This window comes from Buceros rhinoceros, unplaced genomic scaffold, assembly GCF_000710305.1.
Source record: "Buceros rhinoceros silvestris isolate BGI_N320 unplaced genomic scaffold, ASM71030v1 scaffold1967, whole genome shotgun sequence".
NCBI classification, from domain to species: domain Eukaryota; kingdom Metazoa; phylum Chordata; class Aves; order Bucerotiformes; family Bucerotidae; genus Buceros; species Buceros rhinoceros.
Window position 1 is genome coordinate 14,077 of NW_010421355.1, and position 21,775 is coordinate 35,851.

General features: G+C 39.2%; 1 protein-coding gene across 1 annotated transcript in view; it reads right to left on the reverse strand.

Moving 5' to 3' along the window:
• NPNT (nephronectin) overlaps positions 1 to 21,539 on the reverse strand; it is a gene marked incomplete at both ends in the record, with an annotated part of 35,104 nt that extends 13,565 nt beyond the window's left edge. Inside the window, 3 exons of the mRNA XM_010139599.1 lie at positions 4,077 to 4,169; positions 13,407 to 13,457; positions 21,439 to 21,539. Coding sequence (XP_010137901.1) covers positions 4,077 to 4,169; positions 13,407 to 13,457; positions 21,439 to 21,539 — 245 coding nt within the window. The remainder of the gene's footprint in view (positions 1 to 4,076; positions 4,170 to 13,406; positions 13,458 to 21,438) is intronic.
• Positions 21,540 to 21,775: the final 236 nt, after the last annotated feature.

Below are 21,775 nucleotides of genomic sequence, written 5' to 3' on the forward strand. Positions count from 1 at the left end.
ATTCCTGCTTTTCATATACTCCGTTTGTGTGTTTCTTGTTCCTTAAGTAAGGTCTGTTCGGGCTACTGTTAGCAGTCCAAAAAAAAAAAAAAATCAACCGTAGCAACACACCTCTTGAACAAAAGTTGGTTACTTATCAATTGTGTATTTCAAGGAACAACTATAACGACATCTCAGTATAAATGTCTATGCATCAAGTTTTTTCTAAAAAGAATTGAAAGCTAAAATGTATAAACTCAAAGGGTAATAAAAAAATAACACTTCTACATCATTTTTCTTTTTAAAAAAATATAATTTCTTTTAGTCACTTCTAATCTCAAACTGGAATTCAAAATATAAAGCCCAACACTATTAAAAAGTCTAACAATTCCCTTTAATTTCTTTGTGGGAGTGTCCTGCACTTGAGAATTTCATTGTTCAGTCACTTAAATTCCCATGTTGCCTACAATTGCACAGTCCATGCAAAACCAGCATTCTTAATTTTAAAATAACACAGTATGGAGGTGCCCAAACTACATAAGCAGGTCTATAACAGAAACACCGGTTGCTGAGCACAAGTACTTTATTTTTAAAGACATGAAATGAAAATGTGTATGCAAGGAAAGGATAAGAGTGCTATTCTGGCAAGTGTGAATGTGACTTCTTTGACTACTGTGTGGCTCTACACAGGATCTTGGATAATGACTGACTTCAGCACACGCTTAACAATGGAGCACTTATTCCAAGGAAGATGCCATACACTCTGCTATTTTCTTTAATTGGCTTCTGCAGAATACTCCAGCAGTTAGACTTCTTCTGCCTTTTTCTGCCTATTAAATAACTTGGATCAGGCAACACAGAGACCAAATATTCAATACCAAATTTACTCAGACACTGAAAACAGAAAGCTAGAGTCCAGAAACCAAGTAAAAAATTAAATTGTTATCACCACAATTTAAACAGTATATCAGCTTTCATTTTCAGCAACTATTATCACAGTACCACGCCAAACTTACGACAGATTATATCGCCCTAAGAGAGTTTTGTTCACATCACTTTGACTAATCAGCAGCTGCCAAATGCAGAAGTTAACAACCCTAATCTTCTTCAACTTCCAGCTTTATGTAAATCTGAGTTTTCTTTCATCTAACCTGATAAACATTTTTCATCACACTCACTTTTCAAAGGAACTCAGAAACAAAAAGTGCAGGCCCTGAAAGAAGAGCAGAGGAAAGAAAAAAGCAAGTTACAACCATGGGATACGGTGGAGAATCAAGCCCAAGCTTCTGCAGAGCACTGGCACACAGCCTCAAGGACATACAATCAGTTATTTGCTCTGCATGCTAGTGACACTGCAGGTCCAGCTTTTGCATCACAGCCATTGGCCTATTCTCTGCAAGAAATTGCATTACTGTTTCAAGCCGTGCAGGTAGAAGGAGCACGCCACCTGAAATACAGGACCACCTCACCCCTTGATGCTATATTTCTTGCATGATGATCCAGGGGGCGGAACAGAAGTGCTTCACTGCTCTGACCAGGTGGACTTGTATATAGCTGCTCATCTTCACAGAATGGGAAGAAGGCATAATAAAAATGAAATTACCAGATCTTTGTAATATGCATTAATTAATCATTTAGAATATACAGATATCAAGTGCTGACAAGAATTGCATTTATAAAAAAAAAGTAGCAAGCTTTGCATGACTTTACTGGAACAAACAGGGTAAAGAGGGTGGTAAGTTACAGAAAAGCAGCCTTATATTCTTTGCATAAAGACAACCTTTCCCAGCCACACGAATTTAACCTGCATATGCTTTAGATTGCTAGTTCAAAACTTGTGATTTTTGCTATTCGTATTTGTCTGAGAACACAGGTCTTACTGAACAGCAGGCATCAATTTTCAGATGAACACATTTTGAAAGAAGTATTTGTTCTGTTATTATCACTAAAACTGGTTACACTTGTAAACCTGGGATCAAAAATCTAGAGGGGAAACACTAAAGCTGCTCAGGAGAGTTGAATGCTGTGGGGAGACCACTCAATTAGTTCTTGTCACTGCAATTTAATTGAGGATAATAGCAACGTAATAAAAGAAGCAACAGCTAATCCTAACTTCTGAGTGACCTGAAGGGAGGTCTAGATTGCCAGAGCAGCTGCAGTGCCACTAGAAAAGGACAATCATCCAGGCATCATCACAGTGAGGGTTCAACAGTTCTGTTGTGAGGCTGGGTTCTTCTCTTGGATTGGTGCCTGGAATACGGCTTGATCCACAAGGCCGATGAACAGATGAGATGTGAAGTCTGTTTATTCAGTACTGGTGCTCAAAGAATGTCTTTTACAAGAACCTGAGCGTACTTTACAGCCCAGCACCATTGACGCATTCTAGAAAGACTTACATTTCTGCAGGGCAACTCCACCATTCTGGCAACACCATTACTTTCTGTTATTAATTATTTAACTATTTTAACTATTACCAATTATTATTCTAGAACAGAAACGAAAAAGTTGACCCACGGACTCAACAGGACAAGTGCTATATTGAGGTGTGATAACAGAGGTCGCAGAGGCACTTAACCTGTGCGATTTGAACTTCCTCACAACAAAAGCAGACTCCTCTGCATCCAGTACACATTTTCAGGTCTCACCTTATCATGGAACCTGCACGTGTCAAGAACTGAACCCTGACCCCAGGAACAGCTCAAGGGTCTCACGGTATAATAGAATAGCTATAGGCTCCAGTCACCTGACCTGGTGAACACTTGGGACACCACAGTCCGCAGGCATCTCAGAACCTTCATGCGCATTGGCCATGGCAACTTTGCACCAACACCACACAAGAGTATTTCATCAATTCTGCCTAAAAGGCTTGCTTTCATCATTTATCGCCACTTTCTTTTCTTCCTTAGCATTTAGTGGAAAGTGAATAGCTTAGTTCAAGACTGCTGCCTCCAGCAATTTGCACAGCATCCTTTTGATACTGTTAAAGTAATTAGTACATATTAAAACTGATACACAGACATAAAACAACTGTTAGTTCACTGCAGTTTCCTAAAAAAGCTCCAGACTGACCAAAACAAGTGTGAAATAATAAAATCACAACACTCCATCCTTTAAAATGTCAGCCCAGATAAAGGGAAAAGGAGACAGGATAATTTGAGAAATGAGAGAATAAAAAAAACTTAAAACAAAACTGAAAAATACAACGTTTATTTCCACATCAGTTAGAGAAGGATTAGTAAATCTGAAATTAAATACGTATCTATTTTTAAAGAAGTTTTCAAAAATCACACATCAAAAGGAGGTTAGGAAACATCAGGGTACATTTGTGAAGAACAATATAGCTCTAAAGGTCACACTTTTCTACCATACTTCCTCAGCACTCTCAGAATACCTCTCATCTTTTTCTGAAGGCTGAGACAACTGGAGAAGAGAACTGTCTTACTGAGATATCTTTGAGTCTGAACATGTCTTAGGCATCAAAATCTGACAAATCATGTATTACAATCCCATTTTATCCTCTATGATTTTTATACCATTACAGGCTTTGGAGATAATTTTTGGCAAAAAAAGAAAACCACCACAATGGAACTATACTGATAATTCAGTGAGATGAATTATTCCCAACTTTCTTCATGTTTCCAACTCCCAAGTACACACCACAGTTTATTGCTAACTATCTAGTTCAGGATTAGAAACACAAAAACGAGAATGCATGCATGAATTTTTTTTTTTTTATCAAACAAATACTACCTCACTATCCAAACCTGAAAAGTGTGGCTTTATCCAATGACAATTCTGACCACAAGATTTAAATAATTTGATTCACATTTAGGAGAGCATATAAATACATAGTTTATATTAATCTCACTGATTTCATCTGAATGAAAGTAATTTTTCCCCGTGTTATCCCACTGCAGATGTCATTCTCTCTACAAGTGTCAGTCCCAATATCAAAATAGCTACAGCAGTAACAGACCTGGTATATGAGTTCATTACCCTACAAACGCAGGCAACACACACAGCATTTGGAGGGAGAGGGATCAAGAGTACTTCTGTGATTTCACGGAGAAATTCTTTCTTGGGCTTCACTTTCTCACCTTGGTTGCAGGTTTTTCCAGTGTATCCTGGGTGACACTTACACTTGTTTGGCCCAATGCATTCACCATGTTTGCAACCCGGCTGGCATATAGCTGCAAATAGAGGAATACTCATTATTCTTCCACCCTAGTTAGGGCTGGCAGAGCTTTACTTTGAAACAAATGGCAACAACCTATCAAATAGTACTGTTACATTCCTCCCTTCGGCATCATAATACGCTTCAACTCTTCAAACATCAGTGCACTTTCAGAAATAACCACCACCCCATTACATGTGGGAAGAGCAGGACGGTTGTCAGTAGTCTATTTTTGTACAACATTACATCGTGCTCTTTCTGGGCATATATTAAACCCTTTTAATACTCATCAGCAAGCAGGCACCACGCCTTCACTTACTCCATGTATGTATGTACTATAATTCATGCCATTAAATTTGATAAACGTGGAATTGACCCCAGCTGTATAGATAATGCATACACCAATGTCATAGGTGACACACAAACAGAGCCATAGTTCAGCCACTGACAGGCAGCAGCACAGATCACAGCATTCCCCCCTTATTAAGCAATGTTTTGCCTGAATCTCTCCCTTTTGGGTGTTTGGATTCTGGCATGGAATTTACTTTTTTGTTTGGTGTTTTTTCTTTTTGAGGCAAAAAGGACTGGGTAAAAGCAAAAGCAACATTGACTGTAATATGCTGCTTTATCACTGCACACATCCCCGTGACTTCTCCTCAAGACCGTTTCAAGCATTTATTACCCAATCTGCTGCACAGATATGGTCTCAGAATAAGAAGTTATAGTCTATTCTGCTTCCAGAGTCAAATTTACCAACTAATTTTATAATTTCCCAAATGCAGGAATCCAAGAAATAACAGTCAGGAAGCCATTTTTGGAACCTCTCTCAATACAACACAAATAAAATTAACAAAACAAACTTTTAAAACCTATTTCTTCAGAAGTAAAGCTTGTTTTATTATAAAAGAATTCATGCACAGATGTATTTCTACCGATGTAGGATAAACAAGGATATTTTCAAAGTGCAACAAATCCTGCATAACTCCAAAAACCATTTTACAGCTGAAAATTTTAAACATTTCCAAGTCTCTTCTATTAGAAACGTCTTTCTATTACTAAAGATACTGTTTCAACCTATTGGAAAACTAAATTATATTCTATGCTCTAAAATGTTGTCTATCACTATATGACAAAACACAACTGCAAAATTCTGGTGAGCTTACTGTTTAAGCAAGATGGAGACAAATTAGACAGGGATCAGAGGGTGGCATAACTTGAATACCCTGTAATCAGGATTTACTATTTATCCTGGCTTTGAGTTAATTTTCTAAACTAACAGTATCACTTGCGATTTTCAAAGTAACTAACTAGATCCAGCTGTAATATTAATTAATCTGACAACAGGCTGTATCATAAAACTGGACGTATTAAGGATGTAATTACAGAAAAATCTGTAAGAAGGCACTCAAAAAAGTAGCTTGCATTCTGGCCAAGCTGTTCGACAGGGTTGAATTGAACAAAATTAAACCAGACACATGACATTGGTTTTGGTTGTGGAAGAACTACACAAGTACATCTCCAACGTTCAAAAATATTTTCCGTAAGATTGAAAGCATCCAGTATAAGCAATTCCCACAAACGCATCCATGGAAGCAACTGTTAAGTGTAGAAGGAGTTTGCTCCAGTTTTAGGACTGCATTTGCCCTTTATTATCAGCGTATGTTTTTGTTTAAAGATGAGAACATATATATAGCTGGTGGTATCTCCTAAGAACATAAAACCTTGTTTAAAATCTACAGCACTGCTCTTGATGGATCTTCCTAACACAATGGTGCAGTCTCTTTCTGAAAACTGTCTTAAGGAGTATCTTATGTTTATAGCTAATGCAAGATATTTTTTTTTCCAATAAACACTGTCCAGAAACAAAGATTTAGGATTCAGATTCAGAAACACCTCTCAATTTAAGTGTTAGGGCAAGGGGCTGCTTAGACTTCTAAAAGGTATGTTGCACCCTTGGGTAATGGACAGATCTCATTGAAGAGCAACTGACACGTTGAAAATGTCTAGAACATTGTACTTGGAAACAATTACTGTTTTTTTAATCCCTATGGTCATAAGCAGAAAAATAGATCTTCTTTGTGTATAAGCCCTTTTAAACTCTGAGACTTATCTCCCCAACATCACAGACCCAAGTCTAATTAGAGGCCATGGTGGCAAAACGAAGACTGTGAAGACCAACTTCATGTCTTTGAATTCGTTGGGAAAAAAGAAAAACATGTAATCTAAACTACTATAAAGAAACGGAAATGACCATAAATAAGTTTTTGAAAGCTTCCATGATATTTCAACTACACTTCAGAGAGTGGCATACAGTTAGGTAATAACTCCTTTTCAAAAACCACAAAGCACCATGGGACCCACTTGGTGTGAACTGTTACAGCTCTGTAGCTGAACCTGTAGCAGCTTTAGTTTAGCTGACTTTTTTTGAAGTCTTGGTCTCTCCTCAACTGCACAGATTGTAAATCAGCAGCAGCTCAGACAGAGGAAAAAAAGACCTTATACTTGAAGGAGAAAAGTCTTACAAAATTCAGTAATTAAATAAACTAATCTTCATTTCACTTAGAAATGAAAATGTTCCTTCAATTCAGAAGGTCAGATATGTTTGTATTAGGAATCAGATGTTTTGCTTAATTCTCTGTTAACCAAGTAGGTCAGATATCATACTGGAACAAAAATTATGTACTAACGTTTGTTTAAATCAGATAATATGCAGCTGTCTACAGACATGAAAGGTGTAACATAGGCCATGTTATTGAATCAAGCAATTGGATCTGTAGGTTATTCAGGAGATCATCTAGTCCAATACACCTCAACAAGCTTAGCTCCATACTACGCAGTATTTAATGCCTTGTATGACGTACAGGTTGATAACTCCTGATCTAGTCTTCCTCCTGGTCTCCAGATATAATTAAGAAATGCACTTAAATCACATGACAGATACCTCTTCCTATCTTTAAAAGTCTCAGTTACAGGAGATCTCAGCCCCTCAGCAGTCCACAGCTCAAGAATCTCTACTACCACAAGGAAAGTTTCCTAATGATTAGCAAACCACTACCCATAAGGTCAAAGTCATAATAAAATGCTCTTTTTGCAATTAAACAGGTATTTGGAAACCTATGCTTGCTGCCAAAGACTGTACTTGAAGTTTGTTAGAGTACATTCTGTTCATTAGAGTACTTTCTGTGCACTTTGGCTACTTAAGTAATATGCATCTTATTTACACACAGCTAACGAAATTCAATACAACGTTACGACTGCAGCATTTCCATACACAAGAGAAAAGTGTTGTGCATTAAGCTTAGCAGCATCTGTAGCTCAAGCCAACACCACAGATACATCCCACAGCATTTCCTGTCAGGAATCAAGCCACCCTCACCAAGGAATTGCTATATTCTCCCGTTAGCTTGAACAGGACTTTGCACAGTGCTCAGGACTAAAGCAGCAGACAGCGGTCAGCCAAGTCTGCACACCTAGCTGGGGTTCCACCGGTGACATTTATGTGTCCTTCCCACCGACCTCTCTGGGAGCCACCAGACCCAGAGAGACAGGCTGGCTCAGACTCTGCCATCTGGAGCCTGCAAACATCTGGAGCTTCTCCAAAGGAGGAGTTGCCCCTGCACAGCCCCAGAGAGGCACTCACTGGCTCATGGAGGGTTCTGTTTGAACATGGTCAACAACAAAACCCAGCTATAAAAATAAGCTTGAGCCTGACTTTCAGCATTTCTTTTAATAGCAGGCAATTGTTTCAGCTGTTTGGTATGAGTCTAGGCATACACTATGCATGCTGATGTTATTAGTTTTTTCTTTTAATTTTCCACTCATTTTCTTGAAAAATTCCAAACAGAACAGAACATTTCAGTTGCTCCGCTAGAACACATGGAGTTTATCAATTTTTTAAACACAATTAAACTTACAAGTAATGGGGAAAAAAAGTCTTCCAACTAATATTCTTTGCATCTTGACAATTTAAAAATTCCCCAACAACCAACTACAATGACAAATAGAACATCATTTCCCTGATCAACCCACATTTACAATGACTGAAATAAATAAGCCATGCCCATGGACTTGAGTCTGTTATGTAACACCTCCCTACTGGGCAAGAAGGAAACGTAGACAGTGGAGAGTTACAGCAGGCTGAGAAAGTCACTCTTTTACATGCTTAGAGCAATGAAGTCCAGAAGGCAAGATTCTGAAAGGTTGCCAAAAATAAGCAACAACTTTCTACTCTTTACAATACTAATTGTTTTAAACAAAAGTTACAAGTATACCTGTATAGACCAGTGCCACTAAAATCAAAATTGCTAATTTATTGTTGAATCAATATTGACAAAGACCTACCATTTCTCCAAGGATTCCTCCCTAACAGCATTTAAGCTGGCATTCCCATGGGTAGTATTGTGGACTGGGGTAGACAGAAATCCTAAGCACAGCTGTTTTCATCTTTAGTCAACTAATGCTTATTTATCTAGGCCATAGAATAAACTACAACTAAACATTCCATTTCAATTTGTTGTCCAATTCATCCAGGAGATATCAGCAAATAAGCTCTGGTCTCTTGATCATTCATTTCAGTTTGATTTTAAACTCTTGACTTGCTCTGTCTCAGTTCCCACTGACTTCAATTGAGTCAATGAGGTATACTAAAGCCTTTTATTTGGCCAAAAATCTAACAGAGTACCTATTTTAAAGGTTGGCAAGAAGTAATTTTCCCTCCAAATAAGACGATAAATACCACATTTTAAGTCTCGCTTGAACTTCAGGACAAATTAAACTTCCTGTAAAAATAATACAAGGAATTGAAACATGAATGAGTGCTTTGGGTTTAGGGTTTTTTCCAAATGTGGGGGAGAGGGAGAAAGAATTTCTGGTCAAATGCACGTGCTGTTAGCATGTGTTATGCTTGTGTAAAAGCCAGAAGCCACCAATCTTCCCACCCACTACTACCTGCTGGTGGTGTCTGTGCATGATTCAGTCATTCTGAACTATTTTTCAGTTGCATAAATACAATAAAAGAAAAACACATTCAACCAATGCATTGAGTCTCTAATGTTGGGGGTTTTAAATTTCATTTGTATTTTATCCCTGCAGAACCAGTTCAGTCCCCCTCAAGCTCTGTCAGTTCCTCTGCACTAAGCTTTTGAGGGTACCTACCATGGGCTATTCCCTCTATTCCTTCACATCTAGAATTCTAAAGTTAATGATTTATTTCTTAATTACCAAAAACTATTTGGTGGAGTCCCTACCAGATGGTTGCTCTACCTGGTAGGGAGGTTAGGAACTCTTTCTTTGTGGCCAGCAAAGAAATCCTTGAGCTCTCTTAGTGGAGATAGAGGCCTGTGATGATACGACTGGATGGGCAGATGAGGGGAGAGCAGTGGATGTTGTATACCTTCCCTTCAGAAAGGCTTTTGACACTGTTTCCTGTAACATCCTCATAGAGAAGCTTAGGAACTGTGGGTTGGCTGAGTGGACAGCGAGGTGGATTGAGAACTGGCTGGATGAGAGAGCTCAGAGGGTTGGCATCAGCAGCACAGAGTCTAGTTGGAGGCCTGTAGCTAGTGATCCCCAGGGGTCAGTACTTGGTCCAGTCTTGTTCAACATATTCAGCAACGGTCTGAAAGAAGGGCCAGCGTGCACCCTCAGCAGGTTTGCTGATGATACAAAACTGGGGAGGAGTGGCTGACACATCAGAAGGCTGTGGGGCCATTCAGCGAGACCTGGACAGGCTGGAAAGGAACATAATGATCTTTGACAAGAGCAAATGCAGGGTCCTGCACCTAAGGAGGAACAACTCCATGTACTAGTACAGGTTAGGGGTTGACCTGCTGGACAGCAGCTCTGCAGAGAAGGACCCAGGAGTCCTGATGGACAAGTTAACCATGAGCCAGCAGTGTGCCCTTGTGGTCAAGAAGGCCAATGGTATCCTGAGGTGCCTTAAGAAAAGTAAGGTGCATTAAGGTCAAGGGACATTCTTCTCCCCCTCTACTCTGTCCTAGTGAGGCCAGATCTGGAGTACTGTGTCCAGTTCTAGGTTCCCCAGTTCAAAAGACTCAGGGAGCTACTGGAGAGAGTCCAGTGGAGGGCTATGAAGATGATGAGGGGACTGGAGCATCTCTCTTACGAAGAAAGGCTGAGAGACCTGGGTCTGTTTAGCCTGGAGAGTGTAGGCTGAGAGGGGATCTCATCAGTACTTATATCTAAAGGTGTAGGCTGGGAGGGGATCTCATCAGTACTTATATCTAAAGGGTGGGTGTCAAGAGGATTGGACCAGACTCTTTTCAGTGGTGCCCAATGACAGGACAAGGGGCAACAGGCACAAACTGAATCACAGGAAGTTCTGCCTGGATATAAAGAAAAACTTCTTTACTTTGAGGGTGGCAAAGCACTAGAACAGGCTGCCCAGAGACACTGTGGAGTCTCCTCTGGAGATACTCAAAACCCACCTGCTTGCAGTCCCATGCAACTTGCTCTAGGTGAATCTGCTTTAGCAGAGGGGTTGGACTAGATGGCGTCCAGAGGTCTCTTCCAAACTTTGACATTCTGTGACTCAGTGATCTCTACCAATTTAACTTTTCTCTGATTTTTCCAACACTCTTGGCTACATCTTTCATCAAAACAGCTTTGAGTATAATTCTGTGTATAATCTTACATTCTTTTTCCCTGCTTTGCCTTTTAATTTCTGTTCCTCAAGAGTTATTTCTTATTCCTTGTATATTCTTTCTTGCATGGTACCCACAAGAGGGTTTATTGACAGAGCTGCCCTCAAAGTCTTTAATTGCTATTTTAGCATTCCTCCATTCAAATCTGCCTCAAAATGACAGACTGCAGGTGTCCAACCTGTCCTTGAACCTCTATTTTCACCTCTTTGAAGTCAAGAAACATACGTAAGAATACCTGCACCTGAAACAAACTATGCTGACTGTCTGCCTCAACGGCCTTGTTTTTGCCTTCTCTTCCCACATAACATAGAGCCCCTTATTTATTCTGACTCAAATCCCAGCTCCTTAAAACTCAGTTTTCTCAAAGACTGACAGTAATTTGTGCATCAGCCTAGAGATGATTACATACCATTCAGCTTCACAAATATTTACTGCATCCTCTTACACTGCTGAACGCAGAACAGACTTCCAATCTTAAGACTGCTACTTATGTTTCCCTAGTGCCAACTTTATAACAAGATCTGCATGTTGGTGAAACAAGCTTTCCTCGACGTTTCCACCTTCACCTCAAACTGGCTCCCTTTTTCTTGTGGTGATAACAGACCACAAACTCGAGTTGAGTACTTCTCTTCGTCAGAGCCAGCTTCAATTCACTTCTGTCTTGTTCTATTTACTTCTTGCAATTCTTTGCAAATTATGTAATTGCATAAACACACACTTAGGAAAATAAATCTGCCTTATCCACAGTAATTTGGATCCCCAAAGTATGAGCTAATTTGTAAAATAAATCACTGCAGCTCTTTCAGAGTTACACACTTCTTTTTCATTTAACTACATACAAATGCAGAAGGCATAAAGCTTAACCTACCACACAGCTAGCAGTAGGTGGTAAAAACATGTCATACCCATAGCTCAGAATTACTTCTGAAATAATAACTTTGCTTCACAAAAAAACTATACTAGCAGCAAAAACATTTATCTCTGCAGAGTTTAATAAGCCTGACTAGGGCGGCTGGGTATTAATTTTCAGATAATTTCATCTGCAAGACATTCCTTACTCTATTTTTCCAAAGATAATAGATGTTCTTGACCAACTTCTGAAACTAGAGACTGATAATATCATCAGATAAAATGGCAGTATATAATGCCTGAACATTTTTTCACAAATTACTTGTACTTATTTATAACATTCATTATAACAAATGTTGTCAAAATGCATGCTTAAGCTCCCATCTAGAACACAGAGTTCCATTAAATAAGTGGCTCCTAATTTTTCATGCACAGCTACTACACTTGCCTGGGTAAATCAGTTACTCAGTTTGCACATATGATTCTGGTAACAGCACATTAACATGACAAACTGTAACCAGTGTGGGCTATTCACTGCAGTGAATTCTTCGCGTGGCTGTGACTGCTGCCAACGGGTTTCTAAACCACACAGACAAATCCAGACCCTAGTTCACAAATGCCTTGCGATTCAGAACAGCACTTAAAAGCATGCATAACTTAAGCATGGGTAACGCTGAAATCAATTTGACTTAACCAAGCCAGTGAAAGCTTATCTAATGCTTATGCACTTACCTAATCCTTCTAAAAATCAGTGAAAATTTCATCTACCCCAATTCAAAATTAGAAAAGCAAGAAGTATTTCATGCTCTGTCAATCTTTTCATGTTTACATTTCAAGTGGTTCATGATAATTGCTTAAAAGAATGGTCCATCATCTCAAATGCCTGATTGTTACCTGAATCCTTCTGTCTCCTAATTCCAGCAGGTAGAAGCAGGCTAGCAGGAGTGTCTCTATGTGCAGTGGCACAAAACAAACTGGGCCCCATCGCTATTTTGTTTATTAGAATGTAACACCCATTGGCTTCAGCAGAGTAACTTCTGTATCGCAGTAACAAGGCTGACTTTCACAGACAGTTGATCAGCTGACTGCTTTGCTCCCCTTTCTAAAGACTGGTACTCCCACCACAGGGATAAGTAAACAAGAGAGATCGATTCCTAAGCAGCAGCAGCAGAATACAGCCCTGGGCACCAATGAAAACTAGTGCTGGTTTAATTCTCCTTTAACATGCCAGTTTCTACACTGATGTAGAGCAGGGGCTGTAAAGTTTCCCTGTTGTGGGAATGACAACCTGTAGTGGAGGTGCAAAGCAGGCAATGGGGGGCAACAAGTGAATCAGCCATCCCAAAATAACCTCCCACTGCACATGATTCAATCCTGCAAAAGCAAATTAGGCCTCCTAAGTCTGACAGCCTGTAAATGTGATGCTGGGAGTATAAACAATTTGCAGGAAGGAGAAAGTATTGCCTGGGGCTTGAGGGTGAAATAAAGAAAAAGAGGGAAAAGGGAAAAGGGCAATAGTTTAGAAAATAAGTATCTCATCAGATAGGTGACTGGAAAAAACAGCCCAGTGAATTTCCTTCCCCCTTCAACTTCTCCAAATCACATGTTATAAAAAAGGAAAAAAAAATAAAAGAACATCTACATCATCTTATCACGTATTACAGTGTTCATGTAAACTTATGACTGAGAGGCCATAAGTCGCAACCTTGCCAAAATTATTTCAAGAAATATGTTCAGCTAACCTTTGGGCTGGCACCTTAGGTTGGCTATTCTCTGCCTTAAGACGTAGAAAGCTGCAAAACAAATATCCAAAAAAAAGAAATTCCAGCTTTTTTTTTTCCTGTAAGGAGGATGGACTTGGCTGGGGTTTTTATCAACTCGTTACATTCCTGGAGACTTACACACATTCAACATTCAGAGCTTTTCTGAAATAAAAAGAAATTCTGGTACACATTTAAAAATGGAAATACCTTACATCAACGTTTCATTATGAGATTTAACAAATATTCTGATACATAAGAGTAATTAAGTATAATGACGTAATGCTATTCTTATTCAATCAACTAAGGAGCTACACTTTGTCATGTTTCATATGGTACAAAGTTGTAAAAAAATCTCACATTTCAAGGTTTAGGTTCAATGTTTCCATCAACAGAACATAAATGCTTTTCTTAAAGAGACAGTATCTTTTCATTTAAATATAGGTACATGTTCTTAATGCTGCATCTCTACAGAGCAAACACAAAGGGTTAGCATCTGGATGCTAATTTGAGAGTAATTAAAATTACACCCATTTATAAGTATCTGAACATCTGCAACCAATAAAAATGCTGGCATATAAATTCACTGGTCATTTTTACAATGTTTAAATTTTCAATGTCAGCTAAATTAAAACTAATGCTTAGAGACCTTTTCAGTTCTTACTACCATATGAAACTAGATACACCACAAAAGTTAAATTTCAGATGGAAACACAGATTTATGTTTCAGGCTTATTTTACATTAATTTATTTGCCAATAAAATGGATGTTAGCAGCATAGCTTGTTAGGCTACATAGCCTTATTATAAAAGACCGGGACTTAAGCAACAGCAGCTCTTTGTATTATAAGTAGTATCTGACCAACACTTGAGGGGTTGCTGTAATTGCAGTTATACTGGTTTAAATTACTTTTAACCAGAAAGTCCCTTAGCGCTTGTTACAGTGGAAAGAGGCTCCCCAGGCTGCTGCCGGGCTTTGAGGGAAGCTCCAAATATGAATATACTACAATTGTAACTGCTCAAATCATGTTACTGTGGAGATTTCCTCGGGAAAAAATGGATGGCAAAACTTATCCGCATATGAAGTGGAGGAGGGATCCAGTAGGGAAGTGAAAAACGATACTGTGTCTTTAACACAGTAAAGTCAGAGCTGCTTTAAAAGCATAGAGAGTCTAAACTGAAAAAAATCCAACTGAATAAAAATAGCAAAACCTCATTTTTCTTCTTGCATAGCAGTATTGAAGCAATATTGCAGTTCTGCATAAAATATCTTTTCCTTGAAAAGTACCAGGGATGCACAAAAATACTGGTCATTGTGTAAGAAGCAGGCTTGCTGCATGTCAATATTAATTAAACATTGCCAACACAATGCATTGCATTCTTGCAACCACAAATGCAGTAACAAAACTCTTACCGACTTAAGGAGGTTTCTACTAGTGGGTCAGCCTCCTGGAAGCCAGTATTTTCAAGGCTCGTTTTTGACAAAATCATGGTTTTATTTTTGTGCATCGTGGACTATGCAGAACTGCCATTTCCAGAAAGCATTGTTACGTGCAAGAAACAGAAGCCCTAAGCAGCTCATGGCCTCTTCTCCCATTGATGTTTGGCCCTAAGCAGCTCGTGGCCTCTTCTCCCATTGATGTTTGAGATGATTTACATGGGTAAACTCCCCATCAACATCATTGCTGGTTATACAAAACGTTCTTCCCGGCATCAGTGAGAGCAAAGCCACCTCTCCTCCCTCCTCCCACTACCTTGCCTCTCTGTGAATTGCACAGTACAGATACAGAGTCTTTAAGCTCATTAGGACAGGAGCAGCAGCATAGACACTCTACGTTTCTTCACAGCTGTAAGAAGGCAGCAGCATGCACAGTTCACAGCAAAGCATATGGTTATGCCTGCATCTGCTCTATCAGCTTGTACGAGCTCCCCCCTCTCTCTGACAGGTCCTCTGAAGAATCTCTTAGTAGTGCTTTCTATTAGGTTTGACTAAACCTAAGCTAACCTGACATCCTTCAATTAACGTTTTTTTAATGATGCAGTGCTAAGTGGAGGTATAAACTGCTGGCTTGACTTACACTTTTACTAAGGGGGTACTTTACTGTATACCTTCTTGAACACTCTGTCTCTAGGCTTTTAAGCCAACAGTCATGGTTTTAGTGTAAGGTGGTGGGAAACTTTGCTCCCTAGGCAGAACACGCAAACTTCAGCACAGGGAGATAACTAGATGGAGTTACAACAGACTGATGCTCTGAAAGAGCACTCATCTTCACAATCCCTTCTCAGTGCAGACTTTGTTACCGTTTAAGAAGAATTCAGTATTGAAATGAGTGAAGTAATCAAGTAACATCACTATTTGTAAAATCCATGTTCAGTGATAATTTATTCCTGTTAAGCATCTTCTGTTGGTCAAACTGTCTGTCCACCAGACAAAAGCACCCTCTGTTGACTCCAACGTTCAAGCAAACTTCTGCCAACAGAGGATCTGATAGTAGAGCTCCATCTGTAGAAGTAGATGGGGATAGACTGTCAGATCCAAACTTCTATGTTGTACCTATGTGAATACAGCAAAAAGAACCACTTTTGCTCTCATCTCTAGCAAAGGAGTTGTCCAAACTGTAATCCAGAATAAGAATTCAAGCCATTTTACATCGCTTTTTTAAAAAAATCTTGCTTAGCCTTTTAAATCTATGTTGAAGTAGTATCTCTAGAATTTCTACAGTTCTTGGCTGTTAAACTGCATCGGTGATTTTGAAACAAAGGGGAGCCCACATCTTTAGGGTATCTTAACTAGCATATAAATCAGCCATGCAGCGAAGTAAAGAGCAGGTGTATTTTATGAAAGACACACACATGTGGAAACCATTTTTATGGTTTTTGAAAGAACTACAGAGCTATTTGTAAGCCAGCTAAAAGTAAGGCAGGTAGACTATTAGTTCTAAGAATAACTAGCAGGGAAACAAGATGGTTTAGTGGCAAAACCATCCACAAAGAATTTTTTCTCAGATAACCCCTAGCATGGCCTGTTGGAAACTGAAGGGAAGAACTTCACTTTCATACTGAAGAAAAAAAGCATCACACTACTTTTCACGTAAGCCTCTTCATGAAATGAGTGCATCTCTTATCCAGTATTTCAGTTTTCTGAAATTCAGAAAACTCAAGAGGTTCCAGAGCTCAGTATGCGGGTATGCATTAACAGTCAATTTCTATACACCGGACGATCAGCGAGGGTCAGTCTGCAGAGGTTCCAAGGACTTTGCTGCTGCCTGACCTACCTCTGACTTAGCAGAGACACTTGGACAAGACAACCCAGATTACCCTTTCCTTGAGGAACACTCAGGAAGACAGCCATCCCCGTAGAATACTGTCACAGACATCCTATTAGGGGGAGGAGATGAGAGGTTTCAGCTGGTTTCCTAGACTACAGCAGCTAGAATATAGGAGCAGACTCAACTGTTTTCTATTCCACAGTTGACATTTCTCATCTAGCTCAAAGAACTGAGCTCCATGCCTACCACTCCTGGAAATTCTCTCCCCCCGGGATATTCCAAACCATGAAAACTGATGGTGCATGGCACATTAATAATAAAAAAAAATAGCTGAATCAACTTCTGAAGGTAATTTTTTCCTGCTGGCACACAGAAAACTGTGTTTGTGCAAGATGGGTGCAATGATGCATGCCCCAACTTGGTTTTTCCTGCATATTTTAAATCCCATTGAATGGGTTCTAGGTTAGGACAACACACTCAGTACCACAGACGCAGTTGCCTACAATGCAAAAGAAGCTATGAATTAAAAATGTGCTGTTAGTATCTGCTCTCATCAAAAACAGTGTCACAGGAAGTGAAAAATCTTACTCTAGAAGAAACTCTTTCTACTACCACTTTTGCTCCGAGTTACAGTTTTGTTGTGTGCACAATGAGAACACATAAATACCAAACAGCCCTATTTTTACACACATCTCATTGGGTACTTTATCAAAATACCATTTTGCACAAAAGCAGGCTTTTGTGTGATTACTCTCACTACTACTTATCAAGATGCACGTAAACCCTGGGCAACAAGGTGGGATTTTTGGAGTAACGTCAACTGAGATATTTAACATCTAACTTCTACCATCTAACTCAAAGCACTGGTGCTGTGAGTCACCAGTGAAAAGGATCAGCTCTCCTGATGATGAGATTACGTCACATGAATTAAGAGCTGTTGCTTAAACAGCATTTCTGCTGCTTCTGAATTAGCCTTTCTACACATCAGGTTTAACCAATAAACATCAAAACCTCAGAAAAGCTGCTTAGTTACATTAGTGATGGAATATATCCACCGTTCTAAATCTAGATTAGGTCACTAAGTAAGTCTGGATGGATTTTCTATTTACAAGGACTAAGAAATGCCAGTGAATCTGAGTTACATTTGTTCAGCCCCTTCGAAAATATGGCTGAATTTGTATCAGTTTCAAAACGGATCTAGTTGCTGAAACATGCATCTCACTTTGGTGTTCACAATCTGGAAGAAAGAAAAAAATAATCCAACCTGTTTCAAAGACCTCCTAAGAGCATTTGCTGGAATTGGCAAGGCAATTTCACATCACTGAAGAAAGAATATTTCTACCAGCTTAGATGTTACAGCTGACACTGCAGCACGTTTTCTGACAGATCAGACCTACACGCACTTCCTTGCATGTACAAGTCTTGATTGGTTTAATTTATTAACAGGAGTCAGAGAACATTTTAAAGAAAAAATGTAAATTAAAGGAGGATCCTGATTTCAACTTCTTCCCACATGTTCATAAAAGTGAAAAAAACAGCCGAGTTTATGCTGACTTCCGTTACTAAGCAGCAGGAAGCACGATTATGCTCTGGGTGCATTCCTTTGTCAGTCAAAGGGACAAAAAAGGAATTACTGCACACTTCGCAAAAGCAAGTTTAGTTAACAGAGTTCAGTCTCCATTTGCAACTGTACGGATGGGATATGGCTGGAAGGTCAGGAGCACCACAGCTTGTCGGCGGTGCCACACTCCCAGCCTGTTAGAGCTGACATATACAGGCTTAAACATCTGTCACAGCCTGTCACAATAAAACCTTAAACCACACATATGGTTTAAACTAACGCATTTTTTTCCTCAGTAGCCATGGGCAGAAGCATGCCCACACGTGCGGGGTGGAGCAGCTCAGCTGGACAGCAGAAAACATATCCAGATGTGTTAGCGATCACTTGCCCATGGTTTATTACGGCTCAGAGGTCTCTGTGAGCTGGGACAACCCCGTCATGTATCGGAGACTATATTCTTGCTATTCTCTGGTTCCAGCATGGTTCTCACCTTATGTTTGTTGTCAGGAAGATAAATTCAGAGGTAATTAGTGCCTACATAGTAAATTACATGTGAGTAAGCTGGTGAGAGACCAAAGGTGCTGCAGCACTTGCAGGTATATCAAGAATAGCACAAACTAGTTTGAGAAAAGCAGTTCAAGCTCACTAATAAAGAGCTCAGCATTATTACCTGAATATTTATCACTTCTTTTCTGACTCATTTGTAAATTGGGTCTATGGTTTTCATTGTGCAATTACAATTTATTCCAGAAATGGCAAAGAAAACACATATCTAGCAGAGAAAGTCTGACACGTATTTATGCCGCTCATTTTGGGGACGGGACTAAGCGGTTCGCCTTTCTCCACAGAGAAAGCAGGAGAAAGAACTGTGTACTTGGCTTTTTGGAAGTTTTTCAGTGATATCCCTTTGTACAGCAAAACACTCGAGTTTTCCTTTGAGGCCAGGAATGCTGCCTTCTGTGCCAGGTTAATCCTTCATACTGAACGCCACATTCCCAAGGAGGAGAGTTGACTAACAGACTTTCTGTTTGGCTGAAAACACTAGAAAGTTGCACTTTCAGGTACTGTAATCTCCCACTCCATGATATGGCTGGAATTTTCATCACCCACAACTGGGGCAGACTTTCTTGCTTTATCTTGCTATGAGATTGGCTTTCATTTAGAAACCAGAAGGAGCTGTTAAGTTTCTAATATGGTCTTCACCCAAATATCCAGTGATTCAGAAGTTACCACCAGCCAGCTTGTGAAAAAACAAAATGGAAAAAAAAAAAGCATTTAGACACCGAAGTGATAATTTGTATTCTTTTGAAAACCTGGTCCCTACTACTAGAGATAACCACATGATATCCATCTCTGCACTTCTTGGAAACATGCACGGAGAGGAAATCTGTGCATAACGGACTAAAATGCAGTGGAAGGAGGTGAAAATTCACCTAGCTTTAGCCTTAAAAAAAGAGCATTCATGGTATCTGGAAAAGTTGACACTAAAAATGACCTTACTGGCAAAATTAAAAGTGAAAAAGAAAAAAAAAATACTGTGTATTATTACTTTTATCTCATTTTCAACATTTAGTTATGAACCTTTTGATAGTATCACCTTATTCCCATCTCCCGAGATCATAAAATGCAACCCCAAATCAGAGCCAGTAATAGTGAGAAACTGACTTCAACCTAAACACAAGCTGCAATCTACAGTCACAGCACAAGAGACAACTTGCCTAGGAAAAGGGCAGCGGTGACACCCCTTTTAGTGCTTTGGGGTTTTTTAGGTTTGTTCTTAATTTTTGCCTTTTTTAAAAAAAAAAACAAAAACAAATCCTGCAAGTTGCCCGTTAAGCCTTCTTAACCTCAAACATGTATCTGAAAATCATCGAGCATTTAAAACTGCATTATGAAAGATGGACATAAATTCTACCATCTCTGTAGTAGCCTCACTCGACTTACTTCACATTCTCCTTCCTTCTCTATAAACATTCATCCCAAGGAAAGGGCTACTTGTTACCAATTACAGCCCTAAAAATCAAAATTACTCATGGCATGGCTTGAGAGATACGAAGCAGAGACCTTTGCCTCAAAACCCACTATTAGGGATGTTATTATGTTCCAGAATTACTTTACACAGCTTTTTTACCAGTTGTCTTACATACCTATTAAACACTGTGGGCTTTTAACACACTTGGGAAGAAGCTCATCTCGCTGTTTACAGATTTGAACAAAACCTTTGCTGAGAGTCTAGAGTTGCATTGCCATTTCTGTCTTTTGCCTAATATTTGCCACCTACAGTCACTGCCCTGCAGACTATAAGCAACTTACAGGACTTAATACCTGTTTTACTTTAAAAATGGCTTGGCAGAAAATTATCTGGTTTGCAGACATTTGCATCAAAATTTAAAAACAAACCAAACAAAAAGAACCCCACAAAAAATCATGAGGACCACACTTCATAGATTCGTTTCTGCAAAAACTTAGGGGCTATCACTCACATATGCACTGTTAAACACATGGGCGAGTGTTCCTGGTATCAAAGGCTGTAATTTGAACAAGCTGAGGTCTCTGTGACTCTCCTAACAAATTTAACCTCTACACAGTGCTAGCTGCCACCACAGAATATTTTTTGAAGTTGTAGTTAATGATGAAGACTTATCTATTTGGTTATCCTGCAACTATATCAAAGATTCTAGACAGATGTTAGAACCTGAGACATCTCTCTTCACATGTGACCCAGTAAAAGGATGCTGTCAGGTGGGTTTATTCCCTTATTAGTTCAGGGTTTCTGAAAGAATGTTTGAACTCAATACTAACTGGAACATTTCCATTGACTTTCTAAGCGAAATATCAGTAATTTGGGTTTCATTCTTGGATGCAAACATTCTCACCCTGTAACATGTAGTGTCATGTCAGGCTATTAGACCAGACGACGAAATGAAGTGGAAACCAAACAAAAATTCCCAAATTCTCGTTGCCCTAACAAAAGTTTACCTTGCTTGATTGCAATCATTTTTAGTACTGATAATAACAGACAGAATATTAATGTGACAACATCCTTCTAAGTAAGTCAGACTCACATGTGCAAAAAACTAAAGCCCTGCTTTATAAGAATGTGTGTGAACATGTGAAAGACGTAACTAGGTGTGTACAAGCCTTTTCTACAAGTGACTAGAAGCCCCAGCAGCGATGATACTCACGTTGGCATTGTCCCCAGGACAATCGTGCCCAGCCCCAACAGCAGTCGATTCTACTTCCAAACCGACACAGTCCCATGGAGGAGACTATTTGTCTGGGCCACCTGAACAAGACAGTTCAAAGAAGTCTAGTGAAACATTTTGAAAGTAGCTAAAATTATTCTAGATTAAGAAAAACAAAAAAACAAAGACCAGCAAAAACCTCTCCTGCACGGAGATATTTTTTTTAAAACTGAGCTGAGTCTATGATATTTCTATCATTAATACTTTGTTTAGTTCAGAAAATGTAAATGACTACAGGCAAAGAGAGGAAAAGATAATTAGGGTAACTTTGTAAAGC